This window comes from Equus asinus, chromosome 2 (assembly GCF_041296235.1).
Source record: "Equus asinus isolate D_3611 breed Donkey chromosome 2, EquAss-T2T_v2, whole genome shotgun sequence".
Lineage (NCBI taxonomy): Eukaryota > Metazoa > Chordata > Mammalia > Perissodactyla > Equidae > Equus > Equus asinus.
Genome location: NC_091791.1, coordinates 191,627,510 through 191,650,721, shown reverse-complemented (window position 1 = coordinate 191,650,721; position 23,212 = coordinate 191,627,510). Strand labels below are relative to the sequence as shown.

The following is a 23,212-nucleotide window of genomic DNA, read 5'->3' as shown; positions in this document are numbered from 1 at the left end:
TACAAATAGTAAATATGAAAATGTAATTTTAAAACTCCTAGAATGCCTTTCCTGAATTTTGGTGTAAACAATTTATTCTACAAAATGATTAGGAATCTTTTTATGCAAAAATGAGTATTTATTTTGGCAGCACTAAAGGAAAAAAAACACAACTGTATTTCTACATTGAGGTGAAAACAGTGTTTAAACTCTCTGATCAATCAAATACATTCCAAAAGAAAGTATGTTCTATGAAGGTTCCAAAGCACAGGCAAATCTTAACAGAGGAATCCGTAATACTGAAAATGACTGTTCCGACAGGGTGTTTAACAGCCAGTGAAGCAATCCCTTCCTAGTAACTGTGTCAAGAGTGAGACTGGGCTTGTCCCATTAATACTCTAACAATTTCATTTGAATACTTTTTACTGCTATGACAATTTTAAATAAATTTTGCTGTACTTAAAATAAGTTTTGAAAGTGGAAAAGTGTACAAAGTTCCAGATAAAAAGATTAATAGATGCAATTTAAATAAAATCCCCCCATTAACAATAATGATTACCTTTAGCAGATACAGCTCTTTAAAACCCAACTCGCAAAATGAAAACCTGTGTTTTAAATCTTAATCAGACATAAAAGGAAAAGATTAATACATTGGACACCTTTTACAAGAATTATTTTTTTTTTTGTATTAAAGCAGAAACCAGTTCCTAAACCCTTTTATTCAATTGTATGTTTGGGCAAATATCAAAAATAGAAGACTGTCACTTTTGCTTTGTACTTGTGATATTTCACTGCAGTCTCCTATAACTTTTACAGAGTTCATGGTCCCTAATATCTCCCCACCCTCCATTTTTCCTAGGTGGGGCAACGGCTGCCACAAACTTCTCACTGACAACTAGAGTTTCTGGAAACAGGTACTGTTTGTTATTATTTAAGAGTGACTCGATTTGGGCACTCTGGGTGGACGGTCTGCAGGCTTTCTTGTGGTGCATACCACAGTCTCCTGCATGAAAAATCCTAGGAGCTTGAGGAACCAGTACTTTCCAGGATTTTGGAAGACAAGATACAGTCAAATACTGAAGAGTCCAGTCCCAGTTATAATCATCGTAAGTACAGAAAGCGTCTGTGCACTCGATGAGCTTCTGATAAGCATCCCGGGTCAAGGCTAGACCCATATTGTGCTCTGTGGATTTCCAAGTTTTCACGTCCACCTTGTCAGCAATGCCGTGGAAGCTGCGAATGGCAGTATAGGTCCCCAGGGACAGCACGTCACACTCAGGACACTCTTGCTGCTTTAGCTTCCACATCTTTTTGAAGACGTGGTAAAAGTCCGGGGCTAAGTAGTGATCCTCCTCCAGGAAAAGTATGAGGCCAGCATAGTCTCGGAGGACCTTGACCCTTTCCCACACAAAGTGCAGCTTCCACCACCAATGGTGTTTGGTTTGGGAGAACTTGGCCTCCCGGTAGTGGCCGAAGGAGTCGGGGTACTCGGCGTTAATGCACCCCATCCTCAGAGCCGCCTTCTTCTCTAGGTCCCTGGGGCAGTCCCGGGGGTCGCTGCCCGGAAACTCGTGGGGGTACAGCTGGATGCTGAAAGGAAAGAAGACCTGCAGGACCGGGCAGAAGTCCACCGCGGCGATCAGCCGGTTGATCTCGGCCGACCAGACGTCGTGGCTGAAGATGACGAGGACGTCGCCGATGCCGCGCGCCCTGCGCAGCGAGTCCAGCAGCAGGCTCAGGTACTCGGGCCGGTCGTGCACCTGCACCACCAGCACCAGCTCGCGGGGCGCCCAGGCGCCGGCGCGGCCCGCGTTGCGCAGCGGCTGGTCGAAGTTGCGCTGGTACACCAGCGCGCGGTAGCGCAGCGTCAGGTTGTCCGCCTCGGGCTGCGGCGCGCCGGGCACGGGCGGCGCGGCCGAGTCGTTGGCGGCCCGGCGGGCGCCCTTGGGCTCGGGGCGGTCCCCGCGGCTGGCGGCGCGCGCGGGCTCGGCGTCCGGCGGCGGCGGGGCCTCGCTCTTCCGGCGGCGGCCGGCGCTGCTCCAGAGCACCACGCCGCAGGCGGCCAGCGCGAGCGCCAGGCCCAGCACCTTCCGCTTGTAGACGCGCAGCCGCATGGTCCCGGCGGGCGGGCGGGCGGGGACGGTCTGCTCGGGCGGCGCGGCCGGGCTCCGCTCACCGCGCCGCCCGCGCTCGGCTCATGCCGCTCGGCCCGCGCTAGCAGCCGCGGCCCGCCGTCGCCCCGGCCCCGGCCCCCTCCATCCGCGCGGCCGCACCAGCCCGCCGCTCCCGTGCCGTTACCTGCGCCGCCCGCGGCCCCGCGTCCTCCGCGCGCTCATCCTCGGCGGCCAGCGGCCAGACCCCGCACCGCGGCCTCCCGTTCCGGCCGCCGTCCGACCCCGCGACTGGCCCGCCGGCGCCGCGGCTCCGGCCACACCCCTCGGCCCGCCCCTCGGAGCGGCGGTCGGCGCCGCCCGGACACGTCAGAGACGCCTATTGGCCCGCCGGCCTGTCGCTCAGGCTCGGAGCCCACTTCCGCTTCCTGCTTCCTTCCGCCGAGGCGCGTGCGGTGCGGGGAGCGGGTCCCGGTGAGCGCGTACCGGTGAGCTGAGGCGGGGGCGGCGGGGCCCGTGGGAGACATGGCGCGGGGTCGGTTACGCACGGGCCCTCGTGGGGAAGGGAGGGCGGCCGCCGCACTAGCCGGTGGTTCGGGAGGGCTTCTCTCTCAAGAGGGGCCCCCGCATGGCGGCGGCGCCCGGAGCGCTCGTAAGGACACGTCAGCTTCGGGCGCGGGCGACGCGGCCACCGGGACGGGCGGTCGGGGCGGCCGGTGGGCGAGCGGGGCGGGGCCGTGCGCGGCGCCCGGGGCCGGCAGGAAGCGAGCCCGGCCTCTCTGCCTGCCGGCGGCCGCCCTGTAGACGCGCCGGTGGCTCGTCCCGAGGTGTACGAACGCGCGTGGAAAGGGAGCACTGGGTGCGTTCATTCCTTACTAGCTCATGTAGTGATACTTTCGCCAGATATTTACGTGGACCGTTACTTTTCAAACGCTTAACGTCCGCTGCCGTATTTTAAGTCTCTCACTAGTTTTCATCGTGTGGACAGCCCTACTGCAAAGATGGTCAACGTCCCTAAAACGCGAAGGACTTTCTGTAAGAAGTGTGGGAAGCACCAGCCGCACAAAGTGACCCAGTACAAGAAGGGCAAGGACTCGCTGTACGCGCAGGGCAAGAGGCGCTACGACCGCAAGCAGAGCGGCTACGGCGGGCAGACGAAGCCCATCTTCCGGAAGAAGGCCAAGACCACCAAGAAGATCGTGCTGAGGCTCGAGTGCGTGGACCCTAACTGCAGGTCCAAGAGGATGCTGGCCATTAAGAGGTGCAAGCATTTCGAACTGGGAGGAGACAAGAAGAGGAAGGGCCAAGTGATCCAGTTCTAAGCTTTGGGATTCCTCTGCTTTTATTTCTGAGAGGAAAATGTTGACGCCATAGGAAGATTACCTGTATGAAAATAAAGTGAGAATCTTGCCCAAGTCTTTTGTGTTTTTAAAAATATAATGACATGCTTAATGTGGTTCTAAATTAAGGAAATAACAGTAAATTATTTGTAAGTGAATTAAGGTTTAGCCTTTCTCAATTTGTCATTTAAATTTAGTTCCACAAGAATTGGTACTTTGTATTTATACATAAAAAAGATAGCAGTCCTACCTCAAACCTCACAACTAGGTTTTGGAGAGAAATCATATAGCAGGGAAAAAACATACTTTACTCTTTTCTGGTCAGTTTCAAATATATGTGGTGGGTGAATTCATAGTCATGAGTGAACTGCTGGGAAAGGTCTCAATCAAATTTTTTTAAAAAGTACATGAAGCGGATAAGCTAGGCCTGTGTATAGCAGACTGGGTGGGGCAGAGGATCCAAGTCGGGGGGAAAAGAGCCGACTTTTTACAAATTGTAGTGTCCAGCAGGGACTACTAGCCACATGTAGCTATTTAAGTTAAAAATGCAGTTCCTCAGTTATACTAGCTACATTTAGTGCTCAACAGCCACATGTGGCTAATGGCTACCCTACTGGAGGACACAGGTAATAGAACATTTCCATCAGTTTTTTTGGACAGCACTGTTTTAGACTGTGGTCTTGAATGTAAAGCAGGAATTGATTTCTAGCTATAAAAAGTTCTAAAGCTAGTGAAAAAGCCATGAGTCCATCACAGCATAAACCGTTTCTTGAACCTTTTAGAACATAACTGGGAGGTATTCAAATATTCTAACTTTTTGACTGTTGAGAGGGTTGAGGAGGTAACTGAAAACGGGATGGAAGGTTGCAACTCAGAATTAAAGAAGTGAACCTAGCAATTACCTGAAAGGCAAGAAAGAAAAGTTGAGTATCGAATGAAAGGAAAAATAAACTGGGAAAAGGTATGGGTTATGAGGACAGGAAATCCTGCTTTTCGTATAAGACTTTGAAGTCAGCTAAGATAGTTCCATGGGGATAGCTTATAGGTAAGTGGTGAGAATGCAAAGGCAAGGGGCTGGGGTGTAGGAGGAACAGCACTTACTCCCAACACAGACTATTATATTTGCCTTTGTTGATGAAATTGTTTTCCTACAAGAGTGTGTAAAAATCAGATACACAAAAGTATGCCAAAAAACATCACTTTTTAAAGAACCGTATTTTGATGTGGTTTGTAGTATTTATGGGCAATCCCTCGCCAACTTATGAGTTTAGAGAATCCTAAGATATTTTACTAAATTACAAAATTCTTGGTTTTAAAGACCAAAAGTGAAGTAACTTTACAAGGCAGCATAAAGCCTGGGCTTAAAATCTCTGATCTGGGTTCATGGTACCTCCTTCCTTGGGTGATTTGTGAGTATTAAATAAAATACGTTATATAAAAACACCTGGAACAAAGTAGGTACCAGAAAAATAGCAGCTCTTTTTATTTAAGGTATGTGTGCACTATATATAAAATTTTCTTAAATGAAAAACTAGAAAGTATGTAAATCTTTTGTAGGAAGAATCTAACTGACCATTAGTAATACAAATGTAAGGTCACCCAAAGAATTACTCCTCTGGACAATGCCTAGTCTCAAAGAATCAGCTCTGAGAAGAAACTATGTTTTGGAGATCATATACATAAAATTTTAATAAAAATGTTCTAACATTTAAACAGTATTTACTCAAGAATATTTGTATTTTCAGAAAAGAAAAAAATGTCCCCAATAAGAAATGTTTTAGGAAGAAAAGGAGGTAGTAGTTAAACCATAAGAAACTTTCATAGACTCCACCTCGCTGCAAGCCCAAACAGCAGTGATATGCTGACACTGGAGAGGCACTTCTCCAGTCACTTTCTCTTTCCACTTCTTGTTTCTGAACCAGTTCCGAGACTACTGCCATGATCCAGGAGGGAGGCTGGCTTGGAGAAGGGTAGTGGGAAAGAACAGAATGGCACAGGTCTACTGACTCCAAGTTCCATGATTCTTTCAACTTAGTTTCTTTTCTCTTCCCTCTGACCTAGTTCAAAGCCTCATCTTCCTTTAGCTGGTGTATTACCACCAGTTTTTAAATTAAAAAACTTAAACATAGCAAGTGACTAAACAGAAAACCACCCTCAAATAATACAGAATATAGTCAGTAAAAAGCAGCAATTTTCTGCTCTTCCCACCCAACCCCAAAACCTTGTTCCAACCCTAAAAATTAACTTAGAAATCACAACAAAGATTATATGATTAACATTACAAAACTTATAAAAGCTGAAGTCCATTTGTCCCAAAGCAACTCATACTTCATACCTGTTGAATATAAAATTCCATATATAGAATACACATAAAAAAACAAAAAGTGGTATGCTAAAAACTTCTATGTAGTTTCATACCAAACAAGTTTTCACTATAATTTAGACCATAGTCCTCTGAGGTATATTTTCTGCATACAGAAACTCAATTTCTTTAACTGAAATGCAGGAAGAATGTTGATAAGAAAATCCTATGACCAGAGTGATTGGGATCAATATCTGTTTAACATTAAAAGATAACCCACAACCCATTCTGGAAACACTAAGCTGAAATCAACACAAGTGCAATAAACTGATAAAAAGTTAACGCCACGATGAAAGTAATCAAGTTTTAATGAAATTAAGACTTTATAGTCAAATGATTGAAAATTTTAGAATAACACACATTCTTCCCCTCAAGCAAGTATACAAAAGCTTCCCTTTCTCCAGTTTGACACTGTTAAACCACAAATGAATCCCAAACTGATGTGTAACTAAATGGGATTTCTTTTTTGTGGTTATCACCTATTACTTTAACATATCACAGGAATTTACGTAACAGGCTAGAGAACAGAAGTAAGAGATGACAGGCGCTTCAGTACCCCCCATGTTATCTACTAAGACCACAGTGTGAGCAACAGAGTGTAGATTCATGGTAGAAGTTCCTTGAATAAAACAGCTTAGACAGAATCTTCCACAAACACAGGTTTTTGCAGTATCCAAATCTCGGCAAAGATGGAAAGGAATGATATGAGAGCTGTACGGAATCCTATTGGAAAAACATGTTTAGAAAATATTTTTTAGTATGTTATTAGATGCAGAACTTCACATACAGTAGTCCCCCCTTATCAGTGGGGGATACGTTCCAAGATCCCCCAGTGGATGCCTAAAACCGCAGATAGTGCCGAAACCTATATATACTGTGTTTTTTCCTATACATACATATTTGATGCAACAGCAAAACTACCTCGAATTTCTTTTTCCTTTTTTAAATTTCATGACTAGAAGATTCATTCTTTTTTTCTCTTTTTTTGGTGAGGAAGATTGGTCCTGAGCTAACATCTGTTGCCAATCTTCCTCTTTGTTTTCTCTCCCCAAAGCCCAAGTATATCATAGGTGTATATAATACTTGTAAGTCCTTCTAGTTCTTCCATGTGGATGCTGCCACAGCATGGCTTACAGCATGGCTTAATGAGCGGTGTGTAGGTCTGGGCCCAGGATCCAAACTGGCGAACCCCAGGCTGCCAAAGCAGAGCGTGTGAACTTAACCACTATGCCACTGGCCAGCCCTAGAAGATTCATTCTTAAAGTAGATCTTAGCAACCTCAGCATATGAATTTTTCTCTTTCCTTAAGTTGAGAACTTTTGCCTTTTCACTTAAAGGTAGCACTTTATGCTTCTCTTTGGCATATCCAAGTTGCAGCATCACCACTCTTGCACTTTGGGGCCATTGTTAAGTATGGGTTAAGTAAGGGTGACTTGAACACGAGCACCGTGTGTGCAATACCTGACAGTCGATCTCATAACTCAGATGGCTACTAAGTGACTCATAGGCAGGTTGCACATATAGTGTGGATCCACTGGACAAGGGGATAATTCATGTCCCAGGTGGAAGGAGCAGGTCAGCAGGAGATTTCATCATCAGAATGGCGCACAATTTAAAACTTATGAATTGTTTATTTCTGGACTTTTCAATTTAATATTCAGACCACAGTTGACCACAGGTAACTGAAACTGCAGAAAGCAAAACTGTTGATAAGGGGGACTACAATATGAGGACATGAATTACTGGACACTGAATTATAACCAGGGAAAAATAAAATTACTCAACTGACTCAGTATGTTTTATCTTTCAAACTGGTAAGAATGGGGAAAATACATTAAAAAACCAGCATATGACATACTGTAAACTGAAGTAGATCTATATCACTTCATAAAGTATCTTGTAGCATTGCCATTTAATAGCATAACCCATTGAACAGAATGAGTCATCTGTCCTTTATAATTATATTGTATGACCAGTGTAACATGATAATTTAAATGTCTAGCTCTGTCATGTAATTCTCATAATGGTAATAGGAGAATTACTGAGTTCCATCTGTGAAGAAACATTATAACAAATAAAGAAACAAGTAAACTGTGTGAAACAAATTTAAAACCTGAGTCGTTTGGGGCATTAGTTTTATTTTACTGGCTGAGCAAGTAAGGCTCACCTCACCTTGCTTCAATCGTTCACCCTCCTGATTAAAGCTTCAGCGGTGCCCAGTGCAATTAAAATCAAGTCAAACTCTTTCTCCTCATCTATGAGACGCTAAGAGATGGGCTCTTGAGATTGCCTGCCCACTGCCCAACTCCTCTCCCCTAAACACAACCATGCTCCAGCCACTGTCTGTCTCCCACACACTGTCTTTTCTTTGTTTCTCTAGGCCCTAGCCAAGGCTGGCACATATAGGTGTTCAGATCTTTTTCAGTAAATAAAAGCTACTCTTCAATTTAAAATGGAGTTTAAAACTCTATTAGAAAAGTCTGAAAAGATACACATCAAATCAAAAATAGAGATTTACTTCTCGTAAGGGATTTGAGATTGGCCTTGCTTGTAATTTTTCTTTTTTTCACATGTACTAATTTGTTGCTTGTGTAAGTAACAATTTTTTTTTTTTTTTTTTTTAAAGATTTTATTTTTCTCCTTTTTCTCCCCAAAGCCCCCCGGTACATAGTTGTATATTTCGTTGTGGGTCCTTCTAGTTGTGGCATGTGGGACGCTGCCTCAGCGTGGTCTGATGAGCAGTGCCATGTCCGCGCCCAGGATTCGAACCAACGAAACACTGGGTCGCCTGCAGCGGAGCGCGCGAACTTAACCACTCGGCCACGGGGCCAGCCCCAAGTAACAATTTTTTAAAAACTGTGCCAGAAGTGTCTACCATGTATTTACATTAATCTCTTTCAGGCTATTAATTATAGTCTAAGGAAACAGGCAATAGTTAAAAACTATATTTTCTATCTAACATAATTTAAATCCCCACATATTTTTTTAATAGACCATAACTTTGTTTGTAACCAGTAGGTTTAGGACAATTTACCAACAGCTAGAGAATAGATATTCTTCTCATGGTTTGGGATCTATATTCTTTTTAAAACAAAGGGGCTGAAAACACGCAAAATTATACTTTAGTAAAGGTTAGGGTCACCTTATGAGGACCTATATTAATGGAGGGCAAGTTTAAAAAAACAATGTAGGCGGCCAGCCCAGTGGTGTAGTGGTTAAGTTTGCGCTCTCTGCTTCAGCAGCCTGGGGTTTGTGGGTTCAGATCCTGGGCCCAGACCTACACACTGCTCATCAAGCCATGCTGTGGTGGTGTCCCATATGCAAAATAGAGGAAGACTGCCACAGTGGTTAGCTCAGGGACAATCTTCTTCAAGCAAAAAAAGGAAGGTTGGCAACAGATGTTAGCTCAGGGCCTATCTTCTCACAAAAAAAAACCAAACAAGCCAACAATATAAATACTACAATGCTAAATCATTCAGCACTAACAAATTATTTTTCTGCCTTACCTATTATATCACATTTTGATCATGTATTTTTTTCCTTCCAACTCTGCACTTTTCCATGTTGGATGTCAGTCTGGTGTTTTTTGATCATCTGGCCAATTTGTTATGGTCTTTTCAAATCACCAGAAACCATTTACAATGTTTCCCATTTGGATATAATTTTCAAATTTGAATAAGTACAATGTTATGTTTTTCATATGTAAGTCTCAGAGAAAGCATAGAATAAGAGTCTCATGAGCAACTCTTTGCCAAAAGACACCATTTAGAGTTCCCTCATATCAGTGGTCTTAATCTGGATCATCAGTATCACTTCTGGAGATTTTTTAAATCTATAGCATAGAACAGGAGCCCATCTCTGGAGATACTAGTTGGTCTGAGATAGAATCTAGGCATCTATATTTCTCATCTACTACTATTTAAAAGCTCCTTCACAGCTAATAACATTGATTTTTAATTGCCAGATAAGCAAATTACATGTATTTATACATCTAATAAATATTTTTGAGAACTATTATGAACCAGGCACTGTTCTAGGCACTTACAGGTAGTCATTGAACAGGTAATTTTTAACTCCTAGTTAAGAGTCAATGTCTTGGGGCTGGCCCCGTGGCCGAGTGGTTAAGTTCGCGCGCTCCGCTGCAGGCGGCCCAGTGTTTCGTTGGTTCGATGCCTGGGCGTGGACATGGCACTGCTCATCAAACCACGCTGGGGCAGCGTCCCACATGCCACAACTAGAAGGACCCACAACAAATATACAACTATGTACTGGGGGCTTTGGGGAGAAAAAAGGAAAAAAAAATAAAATGTTTAAAAAAAAAAAAAAGAGTCAATATGTCTTAAACCAGTGGTTCTCAGAGTGTGGTCCCCTGAACAGCAGCATCAGCATCACCTTGTGATCAACTTGTCAGAGAGGCAATTTCTTCAGCCCCACTTCAGATTTACTGAATAAGAGTCTCTGAAGGTGGGGACCAGCAACCTACTTTAATAAGCATGATTCTGATGCACTCTCAGGTTTTGAGGATCACCGTCTTAAAACAATAGTGAGTCCTTAGTTACTTTTAGAGCCTTAGTCCTTGAAGCGTGGTTCATGGACTAGTGGCCTCAGCCTCACCTGGGAGCTTGTCTGAAGTGCAGGGTCTCCACCCCAGAAATCTGAAACAGAATCTACTAAGGAGACTCCTGGGTGACTGGAATGCACATTAGAGTGTGAGAAGCACTGGTATAAAGCAGTGGTTCTGAATCCTAGTTAGCTGTGCTCTGGAATCACCTGGACATTTACAAAAATACTGGTCCTGCTCTCAGACATTCTGATTTACTAAGTCTGGGGTGGGGACTAATTGCCAGAATTTTTAAAAGCTCCTCAAGTGATTCTAAATGTGAAGTAAAGTTTGAGAACCACTGCTTTAGAATGAGAGCTCTTAAGCAAAGGATGGTGAGGAGGGAGGACTGGACTGGGTTTCAGTGGGGTCCATGGGCATTATCAAGTTGTATGTGGGTGCCAGTCCCGTGGGCAAGTGGTTAAGTTCACGCTCCGCCTCACTGGCCCAGGATTTCGCCAGTTGGGATGCTGGGCGTGGACCTAGCATTGCTCATTAGGCCATGCTGAGGTGGCATCCCACATAGCACAGCCAGAAGGACCTGCAACTAGAATATACAACTATATACAGGGGGCGCTTTGGGGAGAAAAAGGGGGAAAAAAAGTTGTATGCAAAATTCTATGTGTGTACTCATGTGTGCATTTTTCTAGGCCCATAACTTTTGTGTTTCTCTTTAAAGAGCCTCTTCCCCCATAAAAAGTTAAGTATCTCTCCTTTGAAATATGGTCTTCCTACTATTTTATAGGTGCTCAGTAATAATTTAGTCCACATGCACATCTTAGCTTCCACTCCTATATGAAAGAAGCATGAACATAATGAATAACAAGTTCAGTGTCTTATGAAACCAACTGTAGTTAATGTTCGAAGACAAGGGGAAGAGAACCAACAGCTACTGAGTCCTACTATGTGCCAAATACTTTGGCATTATATTAGCTCATTTACCTTCACAACTCCGTAAAGTGGGTATTACTGTTTCTGTTTTCCAGATGAGAAAACTGAATCAAATAGGCTAAATAAATAATTTGCTAAAGCTGTACTAAGGAGTGAAGATAGGAATCAAACCCAAGCCTGACTGCAAAGACCACACTTGGCCATTATGCCAGATTGGAGTTCTCACACTTTAGAGTGCATTGGAACTACTGGAGGACTTAGTAAAGCACAGATAGCTGGACCTCACCCTCAGAGGTTCTGATTCAGCAGGTCTGGGGTGGAATTCAAGAACTTGCATCTCTAACAAGTTCCCAGGTGATGCTGATGCTGTCAGCCAGGGGACCACAAGTGGAGAAACAATGCCACTCACTCATTCAAGTATTCATTAAGTGCCTAAAATATGAGAGAAGCAGGGGATATCACATTTTAGACCTTAGGGGAACAGTGGAGAATAAGATAAAGTCCATCTCCTCATGGATCTTACATCCTAGTGGGGAAAACTGACAGAAAACAAACAAATGTTAAAAAATATATAATGCCAAGTAATAAATTTTATGACAAAACATCAAGCAGGGGCTACCTTGCGGCTGAGTGGTTAAGCTCACGTGCTCCACTTCAGTGGCCCAGGGTTTTGCCAGTTCAGATCCTGGGTGCTGACATGGCACCGCTCATCAGGCCATGCTGAGGCTGCATCCCACATAGCAGAGCCAGAAGGGCCCACAACAAGAATATACAACTATGTACTGGGGGGTTTTGTGGAGAAGAAGGAAAAAAAAGAAAAAGATTGGCAAAGGGGGCCAGCCCGGTAACATAGTGGTTGGGTTCGCACACTCTGCTTTGGCAGCCTGGGGTTCATGGCTTCAGATCCTGGGCATGGACCTACACACTGCTCATCAAGCCATGTTGGGGCAACGTCCAGTATACAAAGTAGAGGAAGATTGGCACAGATGTTAGCTCAGGGACAATCTTCCTCACAAAACAAAACAAAAAAAGATTGGCAAGAGATGTTAGCTCAGATGCCAATCTTTAAAAAAAAAAAAAAGCAACAAAAAACATCAAGCATTGTAAGAGGATTGGGTATAAAACTATAGATAGGGTGGTCAGGAAAGGCCTTTCTGGGGTGCCACTTGGACAGAGAACTGATGAAGTGAGAAAGTGAGCTCTGAGACTTTCTGGAGGAAAAGCATTCCAAGCAGAGGTGAGGAGCAGCAAGGGCATGTAGCAGGCGGTCTAACTGTGCACAGCACCATAAGCTATGTTCAGAACTTTGACTATTACTCTGAGGATGATGAGAATACTAGGATGCCATCAAAGGTACCACATTTTATGACTATAAAGTCTTACCTATTATATAATATGGTCCGTGCAGAAGATTCCAATAAAGTTAACGGCGTCTGCAGCATTATAACTGGAAGGACTTCTGGTTGTTCGAAAGTATTTCCAAAAAGATCCAAGTACTCAAGGGATAAATTTTTAAATTCACTAGGCAAAAATGGAAGCTTATTTCGAGCCGCTGACAAAAAACGCAAGTTTGTCAGTTGTCCTATCTTAAAAGGAAATCGAATCAATTCATTATCATCAAGTTTTAAATCTGTAAGTTCTCGGAGCTGGCAAAACTGCACAGGGAGTGCCTTAATTTTGTTCTTGCTGAGATCCAAACTCCGAAGTGACTTCTGGAGTGTAGACTGACACAACGCTACACTAAATGACTCCAAGTGATTGTCATTCAGGTTAAGTTCTTGAAGGTGGATGAGGTCTCCAATTGTAGCTGGAAGCTTTTTTATATGGTTGTGACTTAAGTCTAATTTCCTCAGGTTTTTTAAGCAAAGCATACGCATATCAACTCGGACAAGCCCACAATAAGAAGTCTGAAGATGTTCCAGAGAATATGGGAAGTTTTTGCTTAGAGGATAGTCCTTTTTGGATGTGATAACCATTTTTGTTTTAAATTTTTCAAATTCTGAAGTCTTCACAGGGGTGAGGGTTGAAAGTGATGTCTCAACCTTGCAGCCTCTATGAGCCAGTCGCACAGCTGAAAGGAAACCCTTTAAACTGCTGGAATTGGCCTGAATAAATAAAAATAAGTTGTACAATTATAAATTCCATTTTAGGTAATAGATGCATGCTAATTCATCCTATAACAGATTCTGTAAAAAGTTATATATGCAAACAATGCAATCGTTTATTGAAAACAGCTGTAAAAATTTTTTTTAGTATTCCGACTAAATTTCAATATAGATACAAAAAACTTTAAAAGTTTTTGAAAAGAATTATTTCGAGAGACAAACTCTAAATGAAACTGTTCAAAGGGAGAACCATAAACGAGGAAAGCATGGAAAAATTCCACTTAAGATTTGGGTTAAAGATGAATTGACTCAAATCTCCATGCCACTGAGAGAGTACTGTGCACTGCAAACTGCCCAGGGGTGCCATTCACAAAGACTAGGAATTGTGAAAAGCTATAGCCCTGTCAAAAGTGCTAGAAAACATCAAAAGCAAGAGAGACTGCTTACAGCTGGAAAGAGAAATCACTAATAAAGTAGTATGTGCAACAAAAATAACTAACACTTGCAAGATACTTTAGAAGTTTCCTGAAGTTTACATGTGAAGGACTAGTGAAATTTCAGCAAGTTTGGGAAACTAAGTATGCATCTGTATTTGGCTGGAATGTGGGAGCTTTGTAGAGGAGTAAAAGATTAGAAAGACAGTGTGGGGGCTGATGATAGATGAGCTTCATGTCAACGTAAGGAGGACAGAAGGGTCAGGCTGTGGGAAATCATGGAAGAATTCTGAGCATGAGAATTACATGACAAGAGCTAAATATTATTTTGGCACCAGTGTACACAGGAAGTGGAGTAAGGAAAGTCTGGAGAGCTGGGTGAAGTAGGTCCAGCAGAGGGTACCGACTTACAGACTGGGGAGTTACACACAAAGGTTGAGCTGTGAGAATGGAGGGCAGATATGATAGAGAACAGGCAGAGGACTGGAATAAAGCCTTTATTTGGGGGATAGAAAAAAGGTTGCAGAGATAGGCGACAAAGGAGTGGCTGAGAAAACCAAAGGTAAGCCAGGATAGTGCCCTGTCACAGATGTCAAGAAAGTTAAGATTTTTAAGAAGGGAGTGGTCATCAGTGTCAAATTCTACAGAGCTCAAAAAGGATGAGAAATAACAGCAATGTGATTGGCAAATAGATCACTAATCTCTGAGGCAGTGTTTTCAATACAAGTTTTGAATAAAAGTAAAGGTCAAAAGAGATAATAAGAAAGTGGAGGCAATTTCGTCTTTCCAGAAATTTGTCTATTCTATTTTTTAACTGGTAAGACCTCAGTTTGTCTTTAGGTAGAAGGCAGGAGTTAGTACGATGGGCTAATATCAAGAGAAAATGAAAAACCACAAGAACAGGAGGAGATAGGACAAAATTATTCCATTCAATACAAACCCCTTAAATAGTCATTAAATTTTTAATCTTTGCAAAGCACTTGGCTTGGTGTTAAGAATAACGCAAGATTGAACAAGATGCTGCTACTACTCTCTGGGAAGAGGGAAGAGGAAAAGGGGAGACAGGGCAAAGAAAACAGATTTTTTATTCTTATGGTTCATGTAGTTTTAAAAATGATTATAGTAAACAAAATGCCTGTCCCAAAATGGTTCTAGTTGCATTTTATCCTCTTTTCTTACGCCAAACTTAGACTTGAAACCTGTGATTTAGCTGGCAAAATGTAGACCTCTGCCACTTGCCTTATAGAGTTCCAGTCTAAGAACACCCTAAGGCTCCATCTTGGGCACAGAAGCAAACTCAGTTTTCCTCCCCATCCTGGGCCGCCGTACCAAGAATGCCTCTGTCCTTTGCAGCCACACAAATATGCCTGGGAGGCTGCCATCGCTTCTCCAAACACACCTGCAGAATCCACTACTATGCAGCCATGTGGAATATCAGGATGTTCAAATAGCCTCTTCTTTAAAGAAAATACAGCCAACCAACCTAACCATTAATGTTTTAATACCATACCTTACTTAGATAGATATCCACAGGAGGCTCCTTCAACCGAACAGTGGCTCTCCCCTCATCCACAAATTTGGTGAAGAATTGCTCAATGTTCTCCTTTAGCTGCTTAAAACCAATAGGAAAAAAGGACAAAACCAGGTATTGTTATTCAGTAATATTTATTACAACCGGAATGTGCCAGTCACTTTGCCAGACTTTGATTTGGCTTTTAGTCCTTAAGTCTGGGTGTTTTGTGGTTTTAAGTTTTAAAGTTTTTGGTTTGGTTGAGCTTTCTTTAGCAGTTGGGTAATTATACTCCTTATCTATTTTCTGGTACATACTATTATTCTATCTGCCCAGTAACTCTTTCCTCTTCTGAGAAGAGAATCCCGTGTTCGGGGAGAATGCTCCTCTTCTCCCATTCCAACTATGTGGCCGTAGGAAGAGTTGCCAATAGCAGTTACTTGCCTTCTCAGTCTCAGTCCGTTAGTCTGGAGTGGGCATGTCTCCTGCAAGACTATCAACTCCACAAAAGCAGGAATCTTGTTTCCTTTCTTCACTACTGTATCCCCAGAGCCAGAACAGTGACTGATAGATAACAGGTGCTCAAAATTTTTAACGACTGACGTTTTTTCTGCTTTAGACTTCAATTCAACTACTTATTGAGAAGCCACTATGTACCATGAACTATGATGGGGGCTTGGGACAATGGTGGTGAATAAGACCAGCATGGTAATTACACTGGTATAGTTGCCAATCTGATGAGAGATAGTTATTAAACAGGTAACAGTAAGCATAACAAATACTAAGACAGGCTGCTCTAAGACTTTATAGCAAAGGAATCTTACCTGGTCTGGGGGTACGAAGGTGACCTGAAAGGTGAGAACTGAAGGATTAGGAGATGTTGGGCAAGTGAAGATACTGGTGGAAGAGGGAGGGGATGGCCTACCAATAAGAGAACAGTGTGTGCAAAGCCTTGAAGGCAAGAGAACTCGGCAGCTGTGAGGAGCTGAAAGAAGTTCGGAATGGCTGAAGGATCCAGTGAAAAGAGGCAGGTGAGCCTAGAGGTAAACAGAGATTAGATGGTGAAAGATTTTGTAAATCACGTTAAGAATCTTGGATTTTATCCTAAGAACAATGATACCTACTGAATGACTTTAAGTTGAGAACAGGGTTAGATCTACATTTTGAAAAGTTCCCTTTAACCACAGCGTAAGACTGACCTTTGGGGGAGAGGAGAATAGGACGGGAAAGGACAACGGTAGAGGTAGAGAGATCCCTTAAGAGACTGGGCAGGCAACCGATAATGGTGGTTTAGACCACAGCTGGGATGGAAGGAGGTATGAGAATCTGAAAGATACCTAGCAGGCAGAACTGGAAGGATTCAACAATACACTGGATCTGGGGAAGCAAAGGTTTCTGGATGGGCAGAACACTGTCAGAGAGCAGGTTTAGGGGTGGCAGGGAAAATTAATTTTTAGATATTTTGAGTGTGAAATGCTGCAACACATCCACGGGAAGATTTCCAGTAAGCAGCAGATTCAAGGCAGAAGTTAAGGGAGAGGACTGGGGAAAGACACAGGTTTGGAAATCACAGTCGGGTGGGTGGTAGCTGAAGTCACAGGACCCTTGAAGGCCCAGAACCAACACCACCTCAGTTCATCCAACAAATGATCACTGAGCACCTCCTCGTCCCCAGCCCTGTGGCACCAGCTCTTCCACAAAACTTCCTCAAGCCGTGCCATCAGCATTCACCTCGCTTCGACCTCTCTTCCAGCACTGCCATCGCCCACCTGTACTGTAAGCAGTGGTTTGCTTCTCCCTTTCTGGTCTCGGAGGGACAGTGACTAAATCAAGTTTATCTCCCACGGTATCTAGCACTGCACCCTGCACACAGTGAGTCTCCAACGAGCGGTTTACAATAAAACTGATCACGACTGCCACTCAGTGGGAGCTTTAAGGGCGAGATCATCACAGACTTCTCAAACAGGCAGGCCTCAGCTGGGCATGGCGGAGAGAGGTTTCGGGGGAGACACTGGAGGAGAAAAGGGACACCCAATTCTCCTCATGAGTTTGCTTCTGTCCCCCAACAGCTCTCCAACCTATAAAACGGTGGGTGACTTCTGAAGTCCTTTCAACTCAAAAAACTACACGAGTGATTCCGTGAACGGGGCGGGGAGGGGGGGGGGGTGGACCATCGAGACTTTCAGCTACTGACGTCCAACAGCTAGGGTCTCTGAGAGCGGCAGGGACGCCCCTTTGCTCCGCGGAGCCTTCGCCGCAGGGGAGACGATCCCAGGGACGGCACCAAGTCCCGTCAAGAGGCGCACGCGAGGGTGGGCGACCAATTGCCCCCTCGACTTCATTTACAGCACTCGCGGGGGGACTGCAGGCATTCTGAGCAAATGTCACAGTGCTGCTCGTGACGGGAGAAGGGCTGATAAAACCCGCGGTCCAAAAGTCCTATTTCGACTTGCATCCGCTTCTAGAGAGCTGTCTACCGCTCTGCAGGTAAGAACGAGCCCAGTTCCTAAAAAGTCGGGCCTTGGGAAATTAGACAGGAAAAAACAAAAGGGACGCAGTAACCAACCACTTTCCTAAGAGCATCAGCCGCCCCAGAGCACTCCCGCTTCGCCGCTGTCCGAGCCCGGTCTGCCGCCCTCAGTCAGACGCCGCGCCTCCCCGGGAGCCTCACGGCAGCGCGCGGCGACGCCGCCGAGACCGGCCCTCCGCCGAGCGCGCCGCCCGCCACACTTCCCGCGGGCAGCTCCCGCCGTTCCCGCGCGCGGCTCGGGGCTCGGAGGCTGAGGCGCAGGCGCGCTCTCTGGAGCGCCCGCCTCGGGTCCGCGTGGAGACGCCGAGGCCCGGGGGCCCGAGACGGCCCGGCCGCCCGCACGCACCTCGTAGCGGGTCCCGCGCTTGTCCCGCAGGGTGGCGACCAGCAGGCCGACGCGCGGCGGGCCGCCCCGGGGCTCGCGCTGACAGAGGCTGAGCACGGCGCGGACGGCCCTGCCCCGGCTCCGCAGCCCCAGGGCCGGCAACCGCCGGCTGACCACCTCCACCTCGCAGTGCAGCCTCATGCCCGGGCCGCGCGTCCGCAGGCCGCCTTGAAACTTCCCGCTTCCCGCCGCGCCAGGGTCCTCGGGCGCGGGCTGCCCGCGCTCCGCCTGCCGCGCGTCGGCCGCGCTCCCAGCCGCCCCCTCCCGGCCGCCCGCGGCGGACGGCGGCCCCTCCCCGCGCCGGCAGAGCGCTCGCTCCCGGAGGCTGCGGCCCGGCGGGGCGCGGACACCGCCGCCTGAGGACCCCGGCGACGGGCGGGGCCGGGCCTCCCGGAGCGACGCGGGGGTGGCGGTGCGGGGAGGCAGCGTCCCTCTGTAAAGGGACACTCTGCATCTGCGTGGCTTCGGCCTGGGACGACGCGAGTCGCCCAGGGCTGGGCGGGGCGACCGTTACTGCCCTTGTGGCTCCGCGCGCTCCGGAGGCAGCGCCCGTGCTGTCAGAACGGACTGGCCGGGACGCCGTCGGGGGCGGGTGGGGGACCGGCCCCGGGGCCTTCGCGCCCTGAGCCCCTGGACCGAGCGGGGCCAGCCCCGGGTCGTGGTCGCGCCGCCCCGCCTCGCCCGGCCCCGGCCTGGCGGTGAACGTCCCACTGGGTCTGAGCTGCCCCTTCGCGGGTGCGGAAGGCCGTCCGGAAATAGTGTCAATTCTCACCGACGCTACGACCGTTTCTCTCTAAATGAGGTCCCTGTTGACATGTTGAACCTAGTGTTGTCTGTTGATTCCTCATTCTGAAACACGTGATTGGGTCGTGAAAAATAGTAACTAAGATAATAAAAAATTACCTTTGTTTCTATTTAGTATTTCTGCATGGACAGCGTGAAACACTACTCAGAATTTAGCAACAGTTAATCTCATGGCTAGAGAGAAACAACTAAAATGACAGCCCTAGGATTTTCAAAGACAATTAGACATTATAGGAGTTACCCATTTTTGTTCTTTGAGTGGGTGATAATGTAGAAGAAAATAATAAAACCCCATCCTAAAGCATTACAAGTACGTCATCCATACTCTCAATCTCTAGGGACAGTTGGGAGCTGGGAAAAATCTTAAATGTATAAATTGATGTACAAAAATCAAGAATAACCCCCCTCTCCCCAAAAAGCCCCAGCTCTTTATTTGGTGTTATATGCCTTTTACTTGGGTTGTTGAAACATGAATTCAGTAATTAAATAATGTAAATGTATGAAACTTGCTTAACTGTCCTAAGGTGATCTTAGAGTTGAAAAATAGTGTGTACTGCCAAAAACTTGTCCTAATCACCAGATTCTCAAAACGGATGTGTGATTGATTCCCAAAATATTTAAGTAAGATTAAATAAAATTATCGTGTTAAACAAGATAATATTGGACTGAAGGTAAAGCAAACATCTGTTTTTGAGATCTCATCCCCCTCTCGCCATCTTCCCCTTAGTCCACCATTTTTAATGGCTGACATGCTTGGATCTGATGTTTGTTCTTAGTGGAGTGTTTTATGAAGCAAAGTATTCTTTGAACAGCTATCCACACTTTTCTCTTTACCACAATACAAATAAAATCTGCCCAGTGACCTCCCCTACCTTCGTTTACCTCCAGGTAGTTTGCATTGCAGAGTGACTGGACATGGAAATACAAAAGGAATTTTAAATTGGGCCACCAGTTTTTGATAAAAGGAACCAAAGAAATAACATCTAGATTTGTTTTCCTTCTGTAAACCTGGTTCCTCTTCTTCCTGATCTACACCTCTTCTCTGTTTTCTTCATACTAATTAATCCTATTAATCATTCAAAACCCATTAGTTCAGTTTCCGTTAAGCTTTCTTTAACATCTTTTTTTTTTTTTTCCGAGGAAGATTAGCCCTGAGCTAACTACTGCCAGTCCTCCTCTTTTTGCTGAGGAAGCCTGGCCCTGAGCTAACATGTGTGCCCATCTTCCTCTACTTTCTATGTGGGACGCCTACCACAGCATGGTGTGCCAAGTGGTGCCCATGTCCTCACCCGGGATCCCGGCCGGCGCAACCTGGGCCACTGAGAAGCGGAACGTGCGCACTTAACTGCTACGCCTCGGGGCCGGCCCCTTCTTTAATATCTTAATCTTCCTTTTTTGAGTTTGAAAATCCAATTGCACTTAAAATTACCTTTCATTTCTTTTATTTTCCTGGGTTTCGGGCACTTAGCAGACATTCAACAGATAATGAATTGAATCTCTCTGACTTTTCCCTTCATTTGTGCCCATAGTGAACATTACTGAGTTTGTGGCTCACTTGGGTTCAAGTTAGCAAAATCATAGTCACATCATATTCTTAAAAGAGCGAGGTCACATTCTATGGGCAGTATTGACTTGACTGCCCTAGCACATTGGGACCAGATCTTGGAGTTGTTTGTTTTAATGGTAAACTTCATCTAAAGGAAATAAAGCTAAATAGTTAACAAGCATACACTTAAGCATTAGACCCCATGGTGCTGCCTTGCCCCTGTTGACAGTCTTGGATCATGTCTTTAGGTGGTGTTTCCACTATGACTTCCTAATTAATACCCACCTTTCCATTCTTAGTACCAGCATGTCAGCTCAGAGCATTACTTCCCTCCAGAAATATTCCTAAATTCATAGGTCTTTTTACTTCAATTTATTCATTCATTGAGTATTTATGGTGTTCTTGCTGTATGCCCACATCCATGCCAGATGTTTAGAAGGCAAAGATGAGTTTACAGTGTTTAGGAAAGACAAGTCAAACAACAATGATACTACAATGGAATAAATGTTAGAGGAGGACATTAGAGGAGTATAAAGTAGCCAGACGAGGAAAACATTTTGTTTGCTAAACCAAGGCCTTTGAACTTTAGCCTGAAAGTCCTGGAAAACCATTGATAATTTTCAAGCAGGAGTTAAAATTCAGGCCTGTTTAGGAAAGGTCCCTGTGGTCAGTAAAGAGGATACTTTGGAGGTGGAGCAAGCCCAGAGGCTGAGGATAAGTCAGGAGGCTAATGCAGTCAATAATGCACCATCCACACTGCTGCCAAATTGAATTTCTAAAGGGTCTCCTATCACAGAACTCTAAACTTTTGAAGCTGAAACAGAGTTCACAGATATTCTAAGTTACTTCTTTCATTTCACACAAGGGGAATAGAGGCGGAAAAGAGTAAAGGGATTTGTCCATGACCTCACAGATAGTTAGTGTTAGAACAAATAGTGCTCAACTCAATCTCATATGCTGCACCGAATTCTTCCCAAAAACTTTCATGGATTTCCACTCTTTGCAATTTAATTAAATACAGTTGCCCAGAGGCTTATCTCTTGTTCTCTTTAGAACCCAGGTCCTATTACTCAGCTGGACACATCTCCCCAGGGCATCCTGTGTGGTTTTTAGTTCCTTCTTAGCACCTGCTCTTGGGATTCCCTGGAGCTCAACTCTGCATTTCAAAACATACGATATTTCATCTCGCACTTTTGGTGTTCACGGGAAGAAGAATCTTAGGTCATCTTGTCCAAAATATCTCTATATGAATAGTTATTTAATGCCTGTCTTCACCTCTAGACAACAAGATGCCTGGGAACAGGTTCTGAGTCACTACTGTTATATGCAAGGCCCAGGGTAGTGTTCACATATAGTAAGCACTCAATGCAAATTTGTAGAAAGAATGAGTGAATAAATGAATATATGTATTCATTTAACGAATATTGATGACAGCCTGGATTGTGCTAGAATAGAGCAAGCTTATAGACTAGCATGCACTCAATTAGTATTGCTTGTGTTGGAGTATGGAACTAGTCATTTGTGAGAGAGGGAGTCTGGATTTCTCCCTCACTCCTGGTGGACAGGGAAATAAATTTTAGGTGGATTCAAGATTTGAAATAAAAACTGAAAATGTAAAAGTACCACAAAAAAACGCAGTTTTAGAAATTTGACACAAAACCTAAAAGAAGTAACATAAGTTAATAAATTTTTTCCTTTAAAATATTTTATTACTTATAAAACACAATAGGAGTAAAAAGACACAAGTGACAACATACATTTACACATTACAAAACAATCTTTTCAGTGTCTTACATTATATAATACAACAAATGACACTTTCTCTTTATATCTAAATAGATCATAAGATTTTTCTAGATCACTGTTATGCAAATTCATTTATTATGTCATGAAAATGTATATTTTTAGCAACATTTTTTAATTGCAATAGCATTGGTTTATAACATAAATTTCAGGTGTACATCATTATATTTTGATTTCCGTGTTCACCACCCAAAGACTAATTACAACCCACCACCACACACGTGTGCCTAATCACCCCTTTTGCCCTCCTCCCTTCCCCTCTGGTAACCACCAATCCAATCTCTGTCTCTATGTGTTTGTTTGTTGCTTAATACATAACATGTAAGCATTTTGCATGGAAGAATATACCAGAAACAAATTAAAGAAAGAAATAAAAATCTGGGGTTGTGGTGAATAAAATAACTTTGCAACTAGGATGAAGGACAAGGGCTCATTTCCTTGCATGTAAGCATTTACAAATAGAAAAATTACAGATCAGCAACAATAAAAAGGTGGGCTGTAGACTCAGAGGAGAAGTGCCCAGGTGGAGCTACATGGCTGGCTCGTACACATATGAAAACATGCTCTGCCTCACCAAAATTCAAACTAAAACGACATCTACTGTTTTTAGGCTATCAGAAGAACAAATATAAAAAGTTTGCTAATTTACACTGTTGGGGGATTGTGGGAAAACAGATACTTTCTATGGGTATGAGTTTGAATTGCTACAATTTCTATAGACAGCAAATTGGTAATATCTATGAAAAATGTAAAAACTCATATTCTGTGACCTAGCAGTCCCATTTTCAGAATTTTAGGCGCACTTTATTACA

General features: G+C 44.5%; 3 protein-coding genes across 7 annotated transcripts; 1 reads left to right on the top strand and 2 right to left on the bottom strand.

Annotated features, from left to right (window-relative positions):
- Positions 1–97: 97 nt before the first annotated feature.
- Positions 98–2,234, bottom strand: MGAT2 (alpha-1,6-mannosyl-glycoprotein 2-beta-N-acetylglucosaminyltransferase). The gene has a single exon (XM_014854785.3). It carries the CDS (start codon positions 2,091–2,093, stop codon positions 768–770), a length of 1,326 nt encoding a protein of 441 aa, XP_014710271.3. The 5' UTR covers positions 2,094–2,234; the 3' UTR covers positions 98–767.
- Positions 2,235–2,419: 185 nt separating this feature from the next.
- On the top strand, positions 2,420–3,505 carry RPL36AL (ribosomal protein L36a like). The gene is made up of 2 exons (XM_044765590.2): positions 2,420–2,578; positions 3,050–3,505. Exon 2 carries the CDS (start codon positions 3,092–3,094, stop codon positions 3,410–3,412), a length of 321 nt encoding a protein of 106 aa, XP_044621525.1. The 5' UTR covers positions 2,420–2,578; positions 3,050–3,091; the 3' UTR covers positions 3,413–3,505.
- Positions 3,506–6,082: 2,577 nt separating this feature from the next.
- Positions 6,083–18,740, bottom strand: LRR1 (leucine rich repeat protein 1). Of its 5 annotated transcripts, none has more exons than XM_044765583.2 (5): positions 18,209–18,740; positions 16,157–16,369; positions 15,333–15,431; positions 12,667–13,388; positions 6,083–6,515 (listed from the first exon to the last, which is right to left on the bottom strand). In XM_044765583.2, exons 1-5 carry the CDS (start codon positions 18,386–18,388, stop codon positions 6,275–6,277), a joined length of 1,455 nt encoding a protein of 484 aa, XP_044621518.1. In that variant the 5' UTR covers positions 18,389–18,740; the 3' UTR covers positions 6,083–6,274. The 5 variants fall into 5 exon arrangements, with proteins under 5 accessions (XP_044621518.1, XP_044621519.1, XP_044621520.1 ...); XM_070504305.1 differs by lacking the exon at positions 6,083–6,515 and adding an exon at positions 11,570–11,715 and having other exon boundaries at positions 18,209–18,525; XM_044765584.2 differs by lacking the exon at positions 16,157–16,369 and having other exon boundaries at positions 15,333–15,434; positions 18,209–18,525.
- Between the last annotated feature and the right edge of the window lie 4,472 nt (positions 18,741–23,212).

What these genes read in the sequence shown, in the direction of transcription:
- MGAT2 (XM_014854785.3), bottom strand. Translation starts at nt 2,093, where the DNA reads ATGCGGCTGCGCGTCTACAAGCGGAAGGTGCTGGGCCTGGCGCTCGCG.
- RPL36AL (XM_044765590.2), top strand. Translation starts at nt 3,092, where the DNA reads ATGGTCAACGTCCCTAAAACGCGAAGGACTTTCTGTAAGAAGTGTGGG.
- LRR1 (XM_044765583.2), bottom strand. Translation starts at nt 18,388, where the DNA reads ATGAGGCTGCACTGCGAGGTGGAGGTGGTCAGCCGGCGGTTGCCGGCC. An exon ending in TGGATATCTATCTAAGTAAG is followed by an intron (nt 13,389 to 15,332) that starts GTATGGTATTAA and finishes TTATTTATTCAG; the next exon opens with GCCAATTCCAGCAGTTTAAA. An exon ending in CGGACCATATTATATAATAG is followed by an intron (nt 6,516 to 12,666) that starts GTAAGACTTTAT and finishes TTTTTCCAATAG; the next exon opens with GATTCCGTACAGCTCTCATA.